The 20,547-nt window shown below is 44.7% G+C and overlaps 1 protein-coding gene across 1 annotated transcript; it reads right to left on the reverse strand.

The window, feature by feature from the left end:
• Positions 1-243: 243 nt before the first annotated feature.
• LOC100401402 (solute carrier family 2, facilitated glucose transporter member 3) lies at positions 244-19,992 on the reverse strand. Its single transcript, XM_002752307.7, has 10 exons — positions 19,818-19,992; positions 17,568-17,660; positions 16,744-16,904; positions 14,441-14,681; positions 13,693-13,855; positions 12,563-12,750; positions 7,779-7,883; positions 6,381-6,482; positions 4,418-4,621; positions 244-2,321 (listed from the first exon to the last, which is right to left on the reverse strand). The coding sequence occupies exons 1-10, from the start codon at positions 19,830-19,832 to the stop codon at positions 2,103-2,105; spliced, it is 1,491 nt and encodes a 496-aa protein (XP_002752353.3). The 5' UTR covers positions 19,833-19,992; the 3' UTR covers positions 244-2,102.
• Between the last annotated feature and the right edge of the window lie 555 nt (positions 19,993-20,547).

The raw sequence follows: 20,547 nt of genomic DNA on the forward strand, positions 1-20,547 counted from the left end.
GTGACAGAGCAAGACTTAGTCTCAAAAAAAAAAAAAAAAAGCAAGGCACAAAGCCTTTTTCATTTAACTGCATAATAAATACGTTACTCTTTTCTTATGTACGGGACTGTAAGAACAATCTCGTATGAGTATGAGGGTCTCATACAAGTCTCAAGGTCCCAAAGGTACTGAATAGCCAACTCAGGATTAAAGCTGATTTTGTTGTTACAGGCAGGACAAAGAGTAAATAATTAGCCCGTGATGTTGTGTACATTGAGAATTTTTATTTTAAAACCAAGAATCTGAGTAACATTCACCATAGAAAATCCATATAGAAACATTCACAATCTGCTCAGTGAGAAATGGGAAAACACTTCCCTGCCTTACCGCCAGCCTACTGCTTGAGGAGCCAGAAGTTGACATGAAGTTGGAAGGTCACCTTTTCCAGCTAAACCCATAGCTATGTGCATTTTTATTCAAAGGCTTCACGACCAGAGGGAACAGTGAGAACTGAGTACCAAAATACTGTCATTGGCAAGGGTTTGGCCAAAGGGTCTGAGATGTGTAAGCACCAAGAAGGGAAAGGGAGATGGAGGAACATATGAAAAGGGGCTGTAGGAATAAACCCAGAGAAAACAAGTCAATAAAATAACCTACTTCCACCCAGAGCAAAGTGACAGTGCACGGACATTCATCCTCTCAGTGTGGCTACACTGCACAGTGACTCGTACTATCTCAAATGTGGTCTACTGGAAAGATTCAAGTCCCCTAAGGGCACTTGGCACAGGACCACAGTGATGTGGTAACAGACACACACAAGCAGGCAGTGACCCTAAAGCAACAACACACTTCGGATAATAGTCTTTCAGAAAAAGTCCTCTCCCAGAGCTGAGGTTACACATTCCAAGTTAGCTATAAACATTCTTTGGGGAATTCCTTTAAAGGCATGAGTTAAAATAAAAGAAAAATCAACACCTAAAATATCCTAAAGAACAAAGTGGAGAAATCATGAATGTCTACCAAGAACCACTTATTGTAGGTTTCTTATATGGATGGCTCTCCCACCAGATAGGTGGTGGGATTACTGCAAATGTAATGAGTCCACTATGAGGAGGAGTTGTTTGGTCCAGCGAGGGGAACAGGCTCTCTAGAAATAACTTTCCCTTCCCTGGACACCATCCAAAATTAGAACCCATCAACCGCCATTAACTACAATGCCCATATTAGTTAATAATCCTAGATTTCAAGTACTACATGTAAACTATTAAAGAAAAAAGTTCCAAGGAAATCAGTAGCTTTAATACATGGGCATACGACCTTGATGAGAAACTAAACTCGAGTTTCCATCTGAGGGACAGAATTAAGAGGTAACGTGCGGACCTCATGCACCAATTATGAACTGCATTTCTCCCTAACTGCTTATTGCACCTTAACCTCTCCAGTATCAAATCTTCTACTCCATAACCTTTCTTTAAACTCCTCCCTCTAATCACAATTTCCTTCTGTTTTTATTATTTGGCAAAATTACACTTAAAAAAATAAATATTTCCACCATGGCACGTGTATACCTGTGTAACAAACCTGGACATTCTGCCCATGTATCCGGAAACTTCAAGTAAAAAAAAAATTATGTAATTAAACCAGAGGATAAAATAAATAAAACTCAAGCTGACCTGCTGTGTAGAGCTGTGTGGAAGGGAAGAAGGTGCTCTTACATAAACCCCCTCTGCCTTCCACACTCATCTGCTTCCTGATGAGTCTGAGTCCGGGGGAACTGCACCTTACTTTTCCTCTCCTATATCCCCTAGTAGGGCAATATTAGAACCCAAGGGAGGAAAAGCTGGCAAAGTTGTCACATGCCAAGCGGCCAACCCTCCTGAAATGAAGGTAGGTTCACTTGGTCTCTCCTAAGCAGAAGAGAATGTCCAGGAAACAAAATATTTTAAAAGCCATTAAAAATCCAACAAACCCCAGCCTTGGGGTGCTCATGGAGTGCATGGGGTAAGAAAGGAATCACGTAGCAGCATTCAGAAGCCATCCTGGGTTCATCCTGATGAGGTCTCTCTGACGCACAGGGAGAGGTGGCTTTCCCATGCCGGGAGGGAGGCGGAAGGAGGCATGACTTAGACACTGGTGGTGGTCTCCTTAGCAGGCTCGATGCTGTTCATCTCCACGACGCCTTCCTTCCTGGATTGATCTGCACCATGTGCCTGCCCTTCAAAGGCCCGTGTGATATCCTCAAATGTCCTGCCACGGGTCTCAGGGACTTTGAAGAAGGTAAAGATCAAGAAGGTAACGAGGAAGCCGGTGAAGATAATGAAAACGTAGGGTCCTAAATAGTACTAGTGAAAGGACAGAAAAAAGGAAGGTTGACATAAAAATCTGGTCATTGACAAATTCAATTTCCTTCACATTCACATTTCCGATAGGCTTCAAGCTATAACCCTTCCATATTTAATAAAAACAGAAAGGTTTCTTTGGAGATTCACTTACGATTCTATTGCTAACTTACTATATATTTCTCTGTATTTTTCCTTCTCTCATTTCTTTTCATTAGTTAGATGCTTCTAAATGTCTACTGAGTAGTTTTGGACTTTTAAGTATTATTTTTAAAAATCTGTGTTTCTGGGTCAAGTGCGGTGGGTCACACCTATAATCCTAGCAGTTTGAGACGTCGAGGTGGGAGGATCACTTGAGGCCAGGAGTTCGAGACCAGCCTGGGCAACACAGCAAGACCTGTCTCTATTTATAATTTTTTTTTTTGAGATGAAGTCTCACTCTGTCACCCAGTTTGGAGAGCAGTGGCTCTCATCTCACCATGAACTTCACCTCCTAGGTTCAAGTGATTCTCTTGCCTAAGCCTCCTGAGTACCTAGGACTACAGGTGTGTGCCAGGACACCTGGCTAACTTTTTTTCTTTTTTTTTTTGAGACGGTTTCTCTTCTTGTCCAGGCTGAAATGCAATGGCATGACCTGGCTCACTGCAATCTTCGCCTCCTAGGTTCAAGTGATTCTCCTGCCTCAGCGTCCTGAGTAGCTGAGATCACAGGCAGTTGCCACCACACAAGGCTAATGTTTTGTATTTTTAGTAGACATGGGGTTTCACCATGTTGGTCAGGTTGGTCTCAAACTCCTGATCTCGGGTGGTCTACCTGCTTTGGCCTCCCAAATGTTGGGATTACAGGCGTAAACCACAATGCCCAGCCTAATTTTTGTATATAGTAGAGATGGGGTTTCACCATGATGGTCAGGCTGGTCTCGAACTCCTGACCTCTAGTGATCTGTCCACCTGGACCTCTCAAAGTGCTGGGATTACAGACTTGAGCCACTGTGCCCTGCCGCAACTTAAAACTTATGAATTTTTTATTTCTGGAATTTTCCATTTAATATTTTTAGATGACAGGTAACTGAAACTGCAGATGAAGAGGGACTTCTGCATTATTGTTTATTCTTATTTATTTATTTATTTTTGAGATGAAGTATCACTCTGTTGTCAGGGCTAGAGTACAGTGGCACGATTTTGGCTCACTGCAACCATCCCCTGCCAGGTTCAAGTGATTCTCCTATCTCAGCCTCCCGAGTAGCTGAGACTACAGGCATGCACCACCACACCCTGCTAATTTTTTCATTTTTTATAAAATTTTTTCTTCTTCTTTTATGAATAAATAAATTAATTATTACTTTTTTTTTTGAAGAAAGGGTTTCACCATGTTGGTCAGGCTGGTCTTGAACTCCCGACCTCAGGATCGCCCACCTTGGCCTCCAAAGTGCTTCGATTACAGGTGTGAGCCACCGCACCCAGCCTAATCATTACTTTTTTAAAGACAAGCTTTCTCCATGTTGGTCAGGCTGTTCTTGAACTCCCAACCTCAGATGATCTGCCTGCCTTGGCCTCCCAAAGCGCTAGGATTACAGGCATGAGCCACTGCACCCAGCCCCCAGCTTTTTTGTATTTTTAGTAGAGATGGGGTTTCACCATACTGGTCGGACTGGTCTTGAACTCCCAACCTTGTGATCCACTGTCCTAGGCCTACCACAGTGCTGAGATTACAGGTGTGAGCCACTGCACCTGGACTTATTTATTTTTTGAGATGGAGTCTTGCTCCTGTCACCCAGGATGGAGTGCACTGGCATGATCTCCGTTCATTGCAACCTCTGCCTCCTGGGTTCGAGCTATTCTCTTTCCTTAGCCTCCCAAGTAGCTGGGATGACAGGTGTGTCCCAGCTAATTTTCGTTATTTTTAGTAGAGATGGGTTCTGCTATATTGTCCAGTCTGGTCTCACACTCCTGACCTCAGGTGATCTATCTGCCTCCACCTCCCAAAGTGCTAGGATTACAGGCATGAGCCACCAAACCCAGCAGGACTACTGTATTAAGATGTATCTTCAACATGTCAGCTTAGGAAGGCTGGTTTTAAGATAAGGTGAGTTCACTTACAGCAGCAGAGGGGAAGAGCAGTCCGACTAGGAAGTTGGAGGTCCAGTTGGAACAGCCGGCCACTGCCATCGCAGCTGGGCGGGGGCCCTGGCTGAAGAGTTCGGCCACAATAAACCAGGGAATGGGGCCTGGTCCAATTTCAAAGAAGGCCACAAAGACCAAGATAGCCCCAATACAGACAAAGCTCATGCCATTATAGTTATCCTGTAAGAGGAAGGAACAGAGAAAATTAAATATAAAGACAGCATGACCCAGGGTCTAGGTTCCCAGACACAACTAATGGCAACCTCCTACTGTCCCGGCCTACAGTACCGAAAGTGGCTGTCAAGTCAAAAGGCTTGGATTTATTTTTATTTTTTGAGATGGAGTCTCGCTCCTCACTCCGTCATCCAGGCTGGAGTGCAGTGATGCAATGTTGGCTCAGTGCAAACTCCAACTCCCGGGGGCTCAAGCGATTCCCCTGCCTCAGCCTCTGGAGTAGCTGGAACTACAGGCATGTGCCACCATGCCTGAGTAATTTTTTGTATTTTTAGTAGAGACGGGGTTTCACTGTGTTAGCCAGAATGGTCTCGATGTCCTGACCTCGTGATCCGCCTGCCTCAGCCTCCCAAAACGCTGAGATTACAGGCATGAGCTACCGTGTCTGGCTTATTTTTATTTTTTGAGACAGCCTCTTACTCTGTTGCCCAGGTTGGACTGCAGTGGCACTATAACGGCTCACTGCATCATCAATCTACTGGTCTTAAGCGATTCTCCCACCTCAGCCTCTCAAATAGCCGGGACTTGAGGCATGTGCCACCACACCTGGCTAATTAAAAAGAATTTTATTTTGCCGGGTGTGGTGGCTCATGCCTGTAATCCCAGCACTTTGGGAGGATGAGGTGGGCAGATAACCTGAGGTCAAAAGTTCAAAACCAGCCTGACCAACATCGGAAAACCTGGTCTCTACTAAAAATACAAAATTAGCCAGGTATGGTGGCACATGCCTATAATCTGAGGCTGAGGCAGGAAAATGTCTTGAACCTGGGAGGCGGAGGTTGCAGTGAGCCAAGATCCCACCATTAAACTCCAGCCTGGGCAACAAGAGTGAAACTCTGTGTCAAAAAAAAAAAAAATTTTTTTTTTTTGGCTGGGCGCTGTGGCTCATGCCTGTAATCCCAGCACTTTAGGAGGCCAAGGCAGGTGAATTATTTGAGGTCAGGAGTTGGAGACCAGCCTGGCCAACATGGTGAAACCTGTCTCCACTAAAAAGTACGAAAAGAAAAAGAAAAAAAATTATTCAGGTTTTTGTGCTGAAAAAGAAAAAAAATGTACAAAAAACTAGCTGGGCATGGTGGCAGGTGCCTGTAATTCCAGCTACCCAGCAGGAGGCTGAGGCAGCAGAAACACCAAGCCCAGGAGGCAGAGGTTGCAGTGAGTGATTGCAACCACTGCACTCCGGCCTGGGTGAGAGAGTGAAACCCTGTCTCAAAAAAAAAAAAACAACTTTGGTTTTTTGTTTTTTTTTTCTAGAGACAGTTTCCTGCCACGTTGCCCAGGTTGGTTGTCAACTTCTGGGGTCAAGCAATCCTCTCACTTTGGCTTCCAAAAGTGCTGTGATGACAGGCATTAACCACTGCACCAACCCAGGCTTGGATTTTTGAATCCTGTCTCTGTGATCTCATATAGGTCACTTTGTATTGAGACCACCTAATCATCTATGAAGTGTGATTACCTGGATATTATTTTAAGAATTAGACAATTTATTTTATAGGCTACAATAATGTTCTATAAATTTAAGATTTGTAACAGTTTACCTCCAAGTCTCCGATAACCCACCTTTCTTAAAAACTCTGGGTATCCGACTTCTCTCCTCTGGTTTTATTGACAAACTTCAACCTTAACAACCCACCCTTGAGTCACAGAAGTCAGCTCTAACCTCTCCTCCCCCCCCCTTGTTTTTCTTCACTCAAAGGGCACTCACCTTTAATAACAAAGAAACAGTCATGAGTAGGGAACAAAGAGCCATCCCTCCAAGGCCTATCATATGCAGAGTCCTTCTTCCTGCCCTTTCCACCAGAAATAGCTACAAGAGAAAGAATATGACATGAATGTTTGTCATGAAAACAGTGTCTGAGCTACTTGAAATCTGCTTACTAACGCAGAACACTTGTTATACATACACCTCCTGTGATTTTTGATTTTATATAGATATATTGCTTTCCATCCACAGGTCCTGGCTCAAAATCCCCACAGCCCTTGCTGCAGTCTATTGTTATAATGTTGGGATGCATTAGGCTTCAGAAAATAGAATTCTTCTCTGACTTTCTCCTGCTCTCCCACTTAGCGGGACTCTAATCTGACTGTGGGTCATAAAACCCTCATTTCGGAGAGGCTCTTGCCCCACTCCCTGGGGGAAGAAATGCTACACAGAGGCCAAGAAATAATCTAAACAGACAGGCCTTGCTGGGTTCAGATCATACCCTTTTTGTTCAATCACATTTCAGAACCTTTGTCCATGCTTCAATCATGGAGAACCAGTGAAGTCTGCATAAAAGGCCCAAAAGGCAGGGTGTGGGGAGCTTCCAGATATCTGAACCCCTGGAAGCTGACAGGAAGGTCAACAACTCATCTAGTGCTAGGAGTGCACCCACTTCATGGAGACAGAAACTCCCATGCACAGGACCCCTCCGGACCTCCCCCTATGAATCTCTTCATCTGATCGTTTATTTCTGTCCTTTAAAATATCCTTTCAAACAAACTAGGAAACAATTTCCCTGAGTTCTGTGACCCACTGTAGCAAATTAGTCAAACCCAAAGAGGGCATCGTGGGAATCCTGATCTCGAGCTCGTGGGTCAGAAGCACAGGTCAGACAGCCTGGAGCCTGTGATTGGCATTAGAGTGGGGCCCTCTTGGGAACTGGGCCATCAACCTGTGAGATGTGATGCTGTCTCCAGGGAGACAGTGTCAGAATTAAATCAGAGGACACCTAGAGGGTGTCCACTACAGAACCGATTGCATACTTGATGGGGAAAAATCCTCACATATTTTGGGGATCACGGAAATCTTCTGTTATTGTTGTTGTTTTAGTGTAAAAACAGAGGAAAAATGCAGTTTGAGAGTCTTTCCAAACACCTCTCCTCCAATTTCAAGTTGAAAGCATACTATATAATCCCTTGTATATTTCCTCCTTTCCCATCCAACCCATATTTGCTTGAAGAGTGAAGACTACACCCAGCGTTGAATAGATCTCTTTTTCCAAAGGAAAATGAAACAATGAAAAGGTCTAACTAAATGATGGTAGAGCCATGCAATCCATCTTTGAACATCTGTAGCAAGGATTCTTTTCTCCCCCCAAAATTATCAAACCATCCAACTTACAGAAACTACAGTGAAGATAGTATTAACCACACCCGCGCCGATGGTGGCATAGATGGGTTCTTGAACACCTGCGTCCTTGAAGATTCCTGTTGAGTAATAGAACACCTAGTAGAAAACAAAACATGCAACTTTGAAACAATTCTGCACACCAGTTAAACAGAACCCTCAAAAATAAACTTTAGGAGGCAGGAAGTCCTTTTGTTAGTGTTTTTGTTCAATCAATCCTAGTATCACTTCAGCAAATGAATTATCTTCTGTATCTCCTGTCTCTTTTTTGAGATGAGGTCTAGGTCTGTCACCCAGGCTGGAGTGCAGTAGCACAATCTCCGCTCGTTGCAACTTCCACCTCCCAGGTCAAGTGATTCTCCTGTTTCAGCCTCCTGAGTAGCTGGGACTACAAGCAGCCCACAACCACGCTCAGCTAATTTTTGTAATTTAAGTAGAGCTGGGTTTTTGCCATGTTGGCTAGGCTGGTCTCGAACTCCTGACCTCAAGTGATCCGCTTGCCTCGTTCTCCAAAAGTGCTGGGATTACAGGCATAAGCTACCACACCTGGCCCTCCTTTTCCCTTTTAAATGGTCTCAGTTTTAGCTATTCATTTCCATTGTTTCTTCTAACTATGCTTATTTCCACTGTTCCATTTACTCTTGCTTATGTTCACTTCACTAATTTATATGAAGGTGTAATTCCTACAAAGTGGTTTCTTTCTTTTGTTTATACCGAAGCCTCACTCTGTTGCCCAGGTCGGAGTGCAATGTCACAATCTTGGCTCACTGCAAAGTCCATCCCGAGTTCAAGCAATTCTCCTGCCTTAGCCTCCCGAGTAGCTAGGATTACAGGCGCCTGCCACTGCAGCCAGCTAATTTTTGTATTTTTAGTAGAGACATCTTGGCCAGGCTGGTCTTAAACTCCTGACTTCTTAATCCACCCACCTCAGCTTCCCAAAGTGCTGGGATTATAGGATAACAGGCGTAAGCGACCGAGCCTGGCCATGGTTTCTTTGTAAGTTGAGACAGCAACTCACTGTGTTGCCCAGGCTGGTCTAAAAATCTTGGTCACGAGTGATCCTCCTGCCTCTCTGCCTCTCAAGTTGCTGGGATTATAGGCATGGGCCATGGAGCCCAGCTAAATGCTTTTTGAATTGCCTCTTCCCCAAACCTTCAAAACATTGATAGGCACACTGATGTCTCAATTTGATAGTGAACTAATCGAATAACCTATCCTGCTCTTTGAATAAGCAAAGGTTGGGCTGTATTTCCCAGGCCTAGGCCCCTTTTGAACTGTTTTATGAAATAATACCGGCTACTTTGTAATATGTTAAATAAATTACTGTTTGTTATTTGCTAGGCATTTCACTAAAAATGTAAGGTTGCTGCAACTTACACAGTTAAGAGACATTAAAATATTTGGCCAGGTGTGGTGGCCCATGCCTATAATCCCAGCACTTTGGGAAGCCTAGGTGGGCGGATCACCTGAGGTCAGGAGTTTGAGACCACCCTGACCAACACGTAGGAGACTGCATCTCTACTAAAAATACAAAACTAGCCAGGTGTCGTTGTGGGCTCCTGTTATCCCAGCTACTAGGGAGGGTGAGGCACGAGAATCCCTTGAACCTGGGGGCGGCCTTTGCAGTGAGCTGAGATCATGCTATTGCACTCCAGCCTGGGCAACAAGAGTGAAACTCCGTCTCAAAATAAAAATAATAAAACAAATATTAGACTCAGACCTCCAGTTATCAAGGGAACATTATCTAGGTTACCCAGGTTCACTTCAGTTTATTTCACCCAGAGTATTTGCTTCCATAGCAATATTTATTAGTCTTTTTGACGAATATGGACCTCTACATTGGGATTTACTTTTTCAAGAAACAAATCTTTAAATCCCTAGTATGTAAGATGTATTATATTTATATTTTCTAAAATAAGATAATTGTTTTTGAAACTGACATTTGTAGAGTCATCATTGAAAATTGCTCCTCTAGAGCTAATTAAGACTTATTTCTTGCCTATTAAACTCTCCGCTCCTTAAAGCAACAACTACAAAATCCCAACATTTTATATGATGACGTCAAGCTTGTGGGGAAAGATATTAGGTTGGTGCAAAAGTAATTACTTGAGCAGCTTAAAGAAGCAATAAATAGTTAAGCCAATTAGCTTCCTTATCACAATGTCTATACATCCAATACCTAATGTACATGTACACATCTCAATAAAACTTCTTTTAGGCCAGGCACAGTGGCTCACGCCTGTAATCCCAACACTTTGGTAGGCCCAGGTGGGCAGATCATGAAGTCAGACATTTGAGACCAGCCTGGCAAACAGTGAAACCCCATCTCTACTAAAAATACAAAAAAAATTAGCTGGGGGTGGTGGCACAGGCCTCCAACTACTCAGGCGGCTGAGGCAGGAGAATCGCTTGAACCCTGGAGGTGGAGGTTGCAGTGAGCTGCGATCGTGCCAGTGCACTCCAGTCTGGGCGACAGAGCAAGACTCTGTCTCAAAAAAAACCCAAAAAACTTGTTACAGTAAAATGACTTTGCTATGTAGTACCATCAAGCTAGATATGCTAACCCCTACATCATTTCACCTAAAAATAGTTTACTCTGCTAGGTAAATATGATACAATGCAACCTCTTACCCATTTGCTAGTAAGGGAAATTAGAAAACAGTTTGTGCAAAAGTAGGTTGGCAAAGTGATTTCTTTTTTCTTTTTTTTTTTTTTTGGCAAAGTGATTTCTAAGCCTGCTATGCATCAGATTTATTTTTTTGCAGACAATGTTCAGGCCTCTTACACAGAGATTCTCGAGTTCAGCAGACTTAGAAATCCCATCCCCCATAATTCTGGTGCAGTCATCTTTGAATGAGATTATATCTGGAGCAAAATCTGCTCATTGACTAAAATGGGAACCACCTTAGTCCGACAATAATTAAGGTCCATGCTGGGCGTGGTGAGTCACACCTGTAAAGCCAGCACTTTGGGAGGTTGACCTGGTTGGATCGCATGAGGTCAGGATTTCGAGACCAGCCTGGCCAATATGGTGAAAACCCGTCTCTACTAAAAATGCAAAAAAATTAGCCAGGCTTGGTGGTGGGTGCCTGTAATCCCAGCTTCCCATCTACTTGGGAGGCTGAGGCAGGAGAATTACATGAACCCAGGAGTTGGAGGTTGCCGTGAACTGAGATTGCACCACAGCACTCCAGCCTGGGGGACAGAGCAAGACTTCACCGCCTATGCCCCCCAAAAATGTATATACCATACTCCGAAGCGGCAGGAGTCTGTCCATCAGTGCACTCATGGATCATCTGTCATTCCTCATCATCCTTTCCTGATCCTGTTTTGCGGGCCAGGACTGTGATGAGACAGCTGGGAGTTGCCTCAGGGGCATTCTTTTTTTTTTTTTTTTTTTTTTAAATATAGGCACAGACCAATGCAAGGTACATTCTTTAAAGAAGTACTCATTCTTAGGGCTACATTTGCACGTAGCTACCTCACCTGCCTAGTCCCAGCTCTGCTGCTCTGGAAAGTCTCAGAGCGTATTTTTCTCCTGTAATATGTGTGGCCCACAGTCTCATTTTCAAATGAGGAAATTTGAGAATAAGATTCATCAAAATTACCTATGAGGCCTTTTCAAACTATTGTGTATTTCCTCACAAGTTTTTTTTTTCTTTCAGTCTTTTTAAGACAGGGTCAAGCCAGGCATGATGGCTCATGCCTGTAATCCTAGCACTTTGTGAGGCCGAGATGCATGGATCACCCGAGGTCTGGAGTTCAAGACCAGCCTGACCAACATGGAGAAATCCCATCTCCACTAAAAATACAAAATTAACCAGACATGGTGGCACATGCCTGTAATCCCAGCTACTCAGGAGGCTGAGGTAGGAGAATCGCTTGAACCCCAGAGTTGGAGGTTGCAGTGGGCCGAGATCATGGCATTGCACTCCAGCCTGGGCAACAAAAGTGGAACTCGGTCTCCAAAACGAAACAAAGTCAAGCTATATTGCCCAGGCTTGACTCCTGGGCTTAAGAGCTATTCCCACCTCAGCCTCCCGAGTAGTAGCTGGGACTACAGGCATTTGGAGCCACCATGGTGGCTCTTGGTACATTCTGATAAACAGCGTCTAGCCCCTCACAAGAAGCACTACGGCTACTTCAAATACAAATAAATATCCTGGTGTGTTAGGTAGGATAAAAGGCCAAGAATTAACTTACTACTGTGAACATCACATGTGTTTTGCAAAATGCTTTATTACAAAATGATTTAATCCCATTGATCAAAGACTAATGGAAAAATCTCATGGGATGAATCAGTATTTTAAAAGGTGGACAAGGGTGGTCTTCATACTCATATTTTATCCACAATTGACTAGGCAAAGGAACACTCTCTTCCCACAATCCAAACTTAAATGCAGGACGCTCATATTTGCATGGAATACAATGGGTACCTGCCAAATGCTAGCTTCCATTTTGCCACCCGTCTTTAATCTATCATGCTGCCAATTCTAATTACAAAAACAAATAAACTGGTAAAGTCAGTTCAGTTTGAAGTTGCCAGTGTCTTTCCAGGCTCTTTTTTTCCCCCTTTTATTAAATTTCAGAGTCTCACTCTGTCTCCCAGGCTGGAGTGCAGTGGCATAATTATAGCTCACTGCAGGCTCAAATTCCTGAGCTCAAGTCCTCTTATCTCAGCCTCCTGAGTAGCTGGGACTACATGCACATTGCCACCATGCCCAGCATTTTAAGTGAAATCTTGTAAGACACCTTTGACCCTAAGGTATCATACTCACAGCATTGATTCCAGAGAGCTGCTGAGAGAGCTGGAGCACGATGGAAATGATGATGGGCTGTCGGTAGCTGGATACTCTAAAGAGCTCCAGCACGGTGACTTGCTTTTCTTGTGACATCCTTGCACTCTCCTCTTTCATCTCCTGGATGTCTTGGGATACATCCTGGGTGCCCCACAACCGCTGGAGGACTGGTAAAAAGAATAAAGAGGAAAGGATAAAGACAATGTAATTTCCAAATTCATTCTTCCTGTAAGGCATCTAGGAAAGGGCTGAAGGAGATGAGGTGATCAATAGCATCCATTCCTTTTTTTTTTTTTTCAGACTGGGTCTCGCTATGTTGCCCAGGCTGGAGTACAGTGGCTATTCACAGGCGTGATCCCACTACTGATCAGCACGGGAGTTTTGACCTCCTCCGTTTCTGACCTGGGCCGGTTCACCCCTCCTTAGGCAACGTGGGGTGAACCGGATATATATTCCATATATAATCCCAGGAGGTCACCATATTGATGCCGAACTTAGTGTGGACACCTGATAGGCATAGTGCACTACAGCTCAGAACTCCTGGGCTCAAGCGATCCTCCCACCTCAGCCTCCCGAGTAGCTGGGACTACAGGCACGCGCCACCACGCCCGGTCTTCTTTTTTTTTTGAGACAGAGTTTCGCTCTTGTTGCCCAGGCTGGAGTGCAATGGCGGAATCTTGGCTAACTGCAACCCCCACCTCCTGAGTTCAAGAGATTCTCCTGCCTCAGCCTTCCAAGTAGCTGGTATTACAGGCATGCGACATCATGCCTGGCTAATTTTGTATTTTTAGTAGAGATGGGGTTTCTCCTGTTGATCAGGCTGGTCTCAAACTCTCGACTTCAGGTGATCTGTCCGCTTGGCCTCCCAAAGTGCTGGGATTACAGGCGTGAGTCACCACTCCTGGCCTGATAGCATCCATTCCTAAACCTGCCTTCTCATCTCATTCTTTAGGAGCTGAAAATTTTACTCAAGAGTAATCAGGACCCTCTTCACTTGGATTCTGAGGGGCAGGGAAAGGGTACACCAACACAAAATAGGTCCAGTACCCTCATCCCTAAAACAAACCAGACCCATATAATTCATATGGTAAGGCGCAAAGGATACTCACTCTGCTTAGCATTCTCTTCTTCTTTTCTGTTAATGAGCAAAAATCTGGGACTTTCAGGGCAAAATGGAAGGGCTGCACTTTGTAGGATAGCAGGAAGGATGGTAAAGCCCAGTAGCACTGGCCACAGCACTTCAGACCCAAGGATGAATTCCAGACCAAAGATCTAGAAACCACACAAGACAATGCCATAAACCCAAGGCTACAAGTTCATTAAAAAATAAAAAGCTCAGAAAACCATTCTTTTACCATAGGAAAAAATTATGTTTCTTTTCCTTTCCTCAGCCTGCTTCCTACTATTTATGAGCTATAGTAACAATATCTAAAACTTCCATATATAATCAAACATGTGCCAGATATTCTTCAGTGCTTTAACTATGTTAACATTTTTTTGTTCGTTTGTTTTTTGTTTTGAGACGTTGTTTCGCTCTTGTTGCCCAGGCTGGAGTCCAATGGCACAATCTGGGCTCACCGCAACCTCTGCCTCCTGGGTTCAAGCAATTCTTCTGCTTCAGCCTTTCGAGTAGCTGGGGCTACAGGTGTGTGCCACCATGCCCAGCAATTTTTGTATTTTTAGTAGAGACAGTGTTTCACCTTGTTGACCAGGATGGTCTTGATCTCTTGACCTCGTGATCCACCTGCCTCGGCCTCCCAAAGTGCTGGGATTATAGGTGTGAGCCACCGCGCCCGGCCAACTTTTTAAATGACCCATGAAACACACACTCATCAGGCATGAGAATTTCTACAGTACCTGGGCCACCAGAATTCCGACAACGATTCCCAGCTGGTTGAGAGTGCCAAAGGCACCCCGCAGGGCAGTAGGTGAGATCTCTCCAATGTACATGGGCACAAAACCTGTGCACAGTCCGCAGAAGAGGCCAATAACCAAGCGGCCCAGGATCAGCATTTCCACCGACTCAGCTACTTTACACAGTCCCATGAGGCAGCCACCGGTGACAGCCAGCAGGTTGACAATCAGCATTGAATTGCGCCTGTAAGGTCAGCAAAAGACAAAGTAGGGTTAGCAAAGTGAGAGGCTCCTGATCTCGCCTCCCTTGTCCTCATTATTCTGCTCTTCTCCAGGCTCATGTCGTCTTTTTTTTGGCTAACTTTACCTTTTCACTTTCTATTATCAGAACATTTCTAGTTGGAAGCCAGGCATGATGGTGCTGGCCTGTATGTAGTCCCAGCCACTCAGGGAGTGGAGGTGGGAGGTCGAGGCTGTATTGAGCTATGATTGGGCCATTGCACTCCAGCCTGGGTGACAGAGCAACACCCTCTTTCTTGTGGTGGTGGGGGGAAGACCAACATAATCAAGTGGAATAGGTTGCTTTATCCATTTTTGTTTTTTTCTCTTTGCTTTATCCATTTTTAAATGTGAATTCCATTTGCATTTCTAGAATATCTAATTGGCAATTTTTCTTTTTGTGATGGAGTTTTACTCTCTTCCCCAGGCTGGAGTGAAGTGGCCAGATCTCGGCTCACTGCAACCTCCACCACCTCCTGCCCTCCCCAGGTTCAAGAGAATATCTTGCCTCAGTCTCCTGAATAGCTGGGATCACAGGCCCACACAATCATATCCAGGTTTTGCCATGTTGGCCAGGCTGATCTCAAACTCCTGATCTCAGGTGATCCACCTGCCTCAGCCTCCCAAAGTGCTAGGATTACAGGTAGGAAAAGCCACTGAGCCCAGCCTACTTGGCAAATTCAAACGGTTGCTTCATCAGTCTTTGTTGTTTTTTTAAGACGAGCTTTCACCATATTGGTCAGGCTGGTCTCAAACTCCTGACCTCAGGTGATCCACCTACCTCAGCCTCCCAAAGTGCTGGGATTACAGGCGTGAGCCACCGTGCTCCGCTGTCCTTCATCAGTCTTAACTAAAAATATATTCTACCTTCTAACCATATTATATTAAGCTAGTATAGAATAAGAAGATTCAGGTTTTTTTGGCCATTATCTAAATTTGCCATAGACTAAGAACTATAAGAATAATTCCGGGCCGGGCACGGTGGCTCACGCCTGTAATCCCAGAACTGTGGGAGGCTGAGGCGGGTGGATCACGAGGTCAAGAGATCGAGACCATCCTGGTGAACATTGTGAAACCCCGTCTCTACTAAAAACACAAAAAAATTAGCTGGGCATGGTGGCGCGTGCCTGCCCAAGCAAGGGCAGTAGCCTGTAATCTTGGCTACTCACGGCCCAAGCAAGGGCAGTAGCCTGTAATCTTGGCTACTCAGGAGGCTGAGGCAGGAGAATTTCCTGAACCCAGGAGGAGGATGTTGTGGTGAGCCGAGACTGCACTCCAGCCTGGGTAACAAGAGCGAAACTCCGTCTCAAAAAAAAAAAGAATAATTCCTACCAATCCTGTGTAAAATAATAAAACATTTATAGGTCACGCACCGTGGCTCACGCCTATAATCCCAGCACTTTGGGAGGCCAAGGTGGGTGGATCACGAGGTCAAGAGATTGAGACCACCCTGGTCAACAGGGTGAAACACCGCCTCTACTAAAAATACAAAAATTATCTGGGCATGCTGGTGTGTGCCCGTAGTCCCAGCTACTCTGGAGGCTGAGGCAGGAGAATTGCTTGAACCCAGAAGGCAGAGGTTGCAGTGAGTCGAGATAGTGCCACTGCACTTCAGTCTGGGTAACAACAGCGAAACTCTGTCTCAAAAAAAAAATAAATAAAACATTTATATGAAACCTCAATTTTTTAAATAAAAGTGAACAACTTGGACCTTGAGAATTAAGTATGTTTCCGGAAACCCCATAGTTGAGCTTACTAGAGAATAATCCTGAACTAGCCCTAGCTGGGCTGCAAAAGCCAGTCACTCACACAACTCATCTCCTGCACAGCTAGGTGGGAGCTATGGAGGGTAGCAGAGCTCCAAGCAAGGGCAGTCATATTCAGGGCTCATTGGACTAGGTTTCCCTTAGATTAGAAATCAAGACATTCAGATTCAAAGGCATCATCACCTCCCTGCCCTAAGTCTCCATGCTTGTCCTCAGTGCATGTGGTAGAGCCCACTTCCTTGCCCAGTTTCTAGTCAATACCTGCCAAAGCGATTGACAAAGAGTCCGACGGAAAAGGAGCCAATCATACCACCGACGGAGAATATGGCCACGGACAAGGACCAGAGGGACGTGAGCAACATCTCAGAAGGAGGGGCATTTTTCTTGTTCTTCAAAGTGTTATTGACAAATTCCTTTATGATCTGCAAAATAAAAGGGTTGGTGGGAGGGCAGACTGTTGCAGTTAGATGAGAACAAAAAACACAAATATTAGGGATCATTTCCTTCCTAGAGATCAAGGGAATAAATAGATGGGAGTGGAAGAGGCAGGTAACATATTGGAGTTAATGTTAATTCTCTGGAATAGTAATTTTTTTATTTGTCCTGAAAATCCCACTAGGTGGCAGCACCGATGCTCACAGTCTACCCCAACCCATTGGTAAGGGGACCCAGCTGCTTTGTAACCAACCCTGAAGGGATGATATAGGAAGTGTGTCACTATGGGGTGAGAAAGTGGGAGGAAGAACAGCCCCTCCCAGGGTACAGGGAGTAAGCGAGCGTTCTGCTTTGATTAAATGACCGCACTAGATTTCCCAGCCATATTGTCTCCATCTTCAGCCTTGGCCAGGATAGATACAAAGTTTGTTTCAAATTCCCCTAGGGGAGGGAGGGACCCTCACTAACTGTGTTGCCCAGGATGGTGTTTAACTCCTGGGCTCAAGTGATCTTTAGGCCTCAGCCTCTGGAGTAGCTGGGACCCCAGGTAGGTGCCACTGTGCCTGACCCTTAATTTTGAATTCTTCAAACTCTACTTCAAGGAATAACTTCCCTATTCCAGGTTCTAATTCTTGTGGCCTGGCACTCACCATCTCAGGAGCATTGATGACCCCAGTGTTGTAGCCATACTGGAAAGAGCCAATTGTAGCAACTGTGATGGCAATGATCAGAGCTGGGGTGACCTGGAGGGAGAGAGGACAAGGAAGAGAGAATAGTCCTTATAGCTTGTGATTGACGACTGTTTCTTATGAACTACGGAGCTCTATTAGGAGAATTTGACCTATGAGTGGTATGAAAAAGATAAAAATCAAATGAGATTTAGGAGATTAATTAACAAGACCGGCCGGGCACGGTGGCTCACGCCTGCAATCCCAGGACTTTGAGAGGCCAAGGTAGGTGGATCATGAGGTCAAGAGATCAAGACCATCCTGGCCAACATGGTGAAACTCTTGTCTCTGTTAAATACAAAAAATTAGCTGGACATGGTGACACATGCCTGTAATCCCAGCTACTTGGGAGGCTAAAACAGGAGAATCGCTTGAACCCAGGAGGTGGAGGTTTTGGTGAGCTGAGAATTTGCCATTGCACTCCAGCCTGGGCAACAAGAGCGAAACTCCGTCTCAAAAAAAAAAAAAAAAAAATTGGGATGACCACGGACTAGATTATACTAAAGAACTTATCTAGAGGTAAGGATGTGAAGTTAACTTGGTAAAAGTGGCAAGAGAATTGGGGAAGAAAGAAGTTTTCTTTTTCTTTTTTTTTCTCTGGAAGAAGTTAAGAGAAACTGGGTAGTCAGTTTGGAAACATTTAAAAACCTGCACCAGGTAAAGGCAGGCATAAAATTCCACCAAGAACTGGGAGGGCAGAGAAAGCACAGGCTCGGGTAGGATGACTAAGAACTGGTTAATTTGGAAACAAATACAGTGTAGTCTGATCTGTACCCCAGACTCCACGGAAGCCCGAGTAGTGGTGGGGGTGGTAGTTTGTGTCTTCACTGCTGGGCTGCTCTTTGAGTCTCTTCTCTCTCAGGACCATGTAACCTACTGGATCTACCCAGTGCATCCTGGCCCCATTTGAGTCTTCTGTTTATTAAATACTGTTCTGCTATCCCTAACCCCCAGGCAGGGGAAGAAAGAATACTCAGCTCACTATAAACCCAACATATAAGAGACATTTCTTAGTGGGGTGGGGGTCAGTCATCTTCACCTTGTCTGGAATAATTCAGCTGGACAAGTGGATATTATTTTAGATTTCCACCTTGGGGCAGGCCCCTCAATGTTTATACTTGAGGCCATCTCCTCTACCCTTTCCCGCCTAATCCCTCAATCCCTTCAACCTTTCCTATCTTAAACTCCTTTCCTTTCAGGTCAGATAGGGTAGATATCGGGCTGGCAGCTTCAGTAGGCGAACTGACCTTGTCTGCAGCCTCCCAGATATCTCAGTCACAACTAAGCATGGGTACCCTGGAGGACACTGCCAGTACAATGCTCTCTGTTAAATCTTCTTCCTTTTAGTAAAAATCGTTCATCTCTCTTTTCATCATGCACTACTATTTGAGAGTCTTTTCTTCTTTAGTCCCGTAATTTTCCATCCCTCTCTTATTTTCTTTCATTTTCTTCCTTTCTGCCTTGTAGAGATGGGATCTCACTGTTACTGCCCAAAACTGGTTTCAAACTCACGACCTCACGTAATCTTCCTGCCTTGGTTTCCCCAATGCCGGGATTATAGGCATGGCCCACCATACGGGGCCCCTTATTTTTAGTTAAATTTTTCTTGGTAAAAATGCTTTTATCCCTTCAAATATTGCATAAACAACACTCAATAATATATTCATAGGTCCTGCACTCACAATTTTAACCCCAGTACAAGGACAACTGGAATTCTTTCTTAGTATCCAGGGAACCCCACAGGTTATGGGACAAACGGATGGTGGGACACTGGCCTGTGCCCCCAAACACAGACCTTTTCAGGGTCTAATGCTTCCAGAAGTCTTCGTACTGGCTCTGAGACCCACACTTGTAATCCATACAACCAAGCAGCGCGACCCTCTAAACACACAACCATTTTGTTCTCAGTAGCATATAGTTACATAAAATAAACCTGAGAAGCAAACACACTTCTCCGGGTGACTTTCCGGTGATAGGAAGGTGAACAGAACTGTATGACATTCAAACAAAAACTGATGAAGCTGTAGCAGCACAGGCTGGAGGAGAAATGAAGAGGCCTTAAGATGGCTTGGTGACTTAGGAGAAAATAGAACACGGCAGTTACCACTGAGATTTGCCTTTCTGAGTGTACCCCAAAAAAGCAAAAATAACCAGTAATTATACCATTCTTACCTTCTGTGTCCCCATGGCCCTGATCAAATTCTTTTCAAGTCTTCAAGAAAGATCTAGGAGTGTGATTCCACAGACACCTTTTTCAGCCAACAAAACCTTCAAAACGTCCTTCTCAGCAGCAAGTCTTCCCCAGGTCCTCAGGAACGCTCAAAACCCTCACCATTACAGCATCTCTGGGTCTGGCTGCGATCATGCCTATTTATAATCTCTGCAAAGGGTGGAGCCTGAAAGGGCGACGAGCCCCCAACCCCACCCCCGCCCGCCCCTCCTCCAAACAATCTTGTGACCTCTCGGAATTCTGTGTTATCAGAACTTCAGAACTACCCCCGCCCCCGCCCCGCAGACAATAACGCCCTCCCTCCCCCGCCCTCCCAAACCCACATCCTGCCACTCTCTCCACCCTGCTTGTTTTTTTTTTTTTTTTCAAAAGCTCATCCTTACTTCTTCCCTCTTCTAATAGCAGCTTCAGCCTCTTAGTTTCACAGACAAAATGGTACCAGAAAAGCCTGGAGGGAGGGCAGATACACTCTTTTTTGCTCTCGGATCTGCTTTGAATTAAAACAATCTACAGAGAGATGAGAATAAATCTATCCATATAAAAGGCAAAGTCGAGTGGGTGCTGCTATGAGAGATTTAACGTTGTTAGAAAGAGTGTAAACAGTAAGAATTTTTGATCCTATGAATTTATCAGTTTGTTTGTTTGTTTTTTAAACTACAGGCTGGGTCTACA

This window comes from Callithrix jacchus, chromosome 9 (assembly GCF_049354715.1).
Source record: "Callithrix jacchus isolate 240 chromosome 9, calJac240_pri, whole genome shotgun sequence".
Lineage (NCBI taxonomy): Eukaryota > Metazoa > Chordata > Mammalia > Primates > Cebidae > Callithrix > Callithrix jacchus.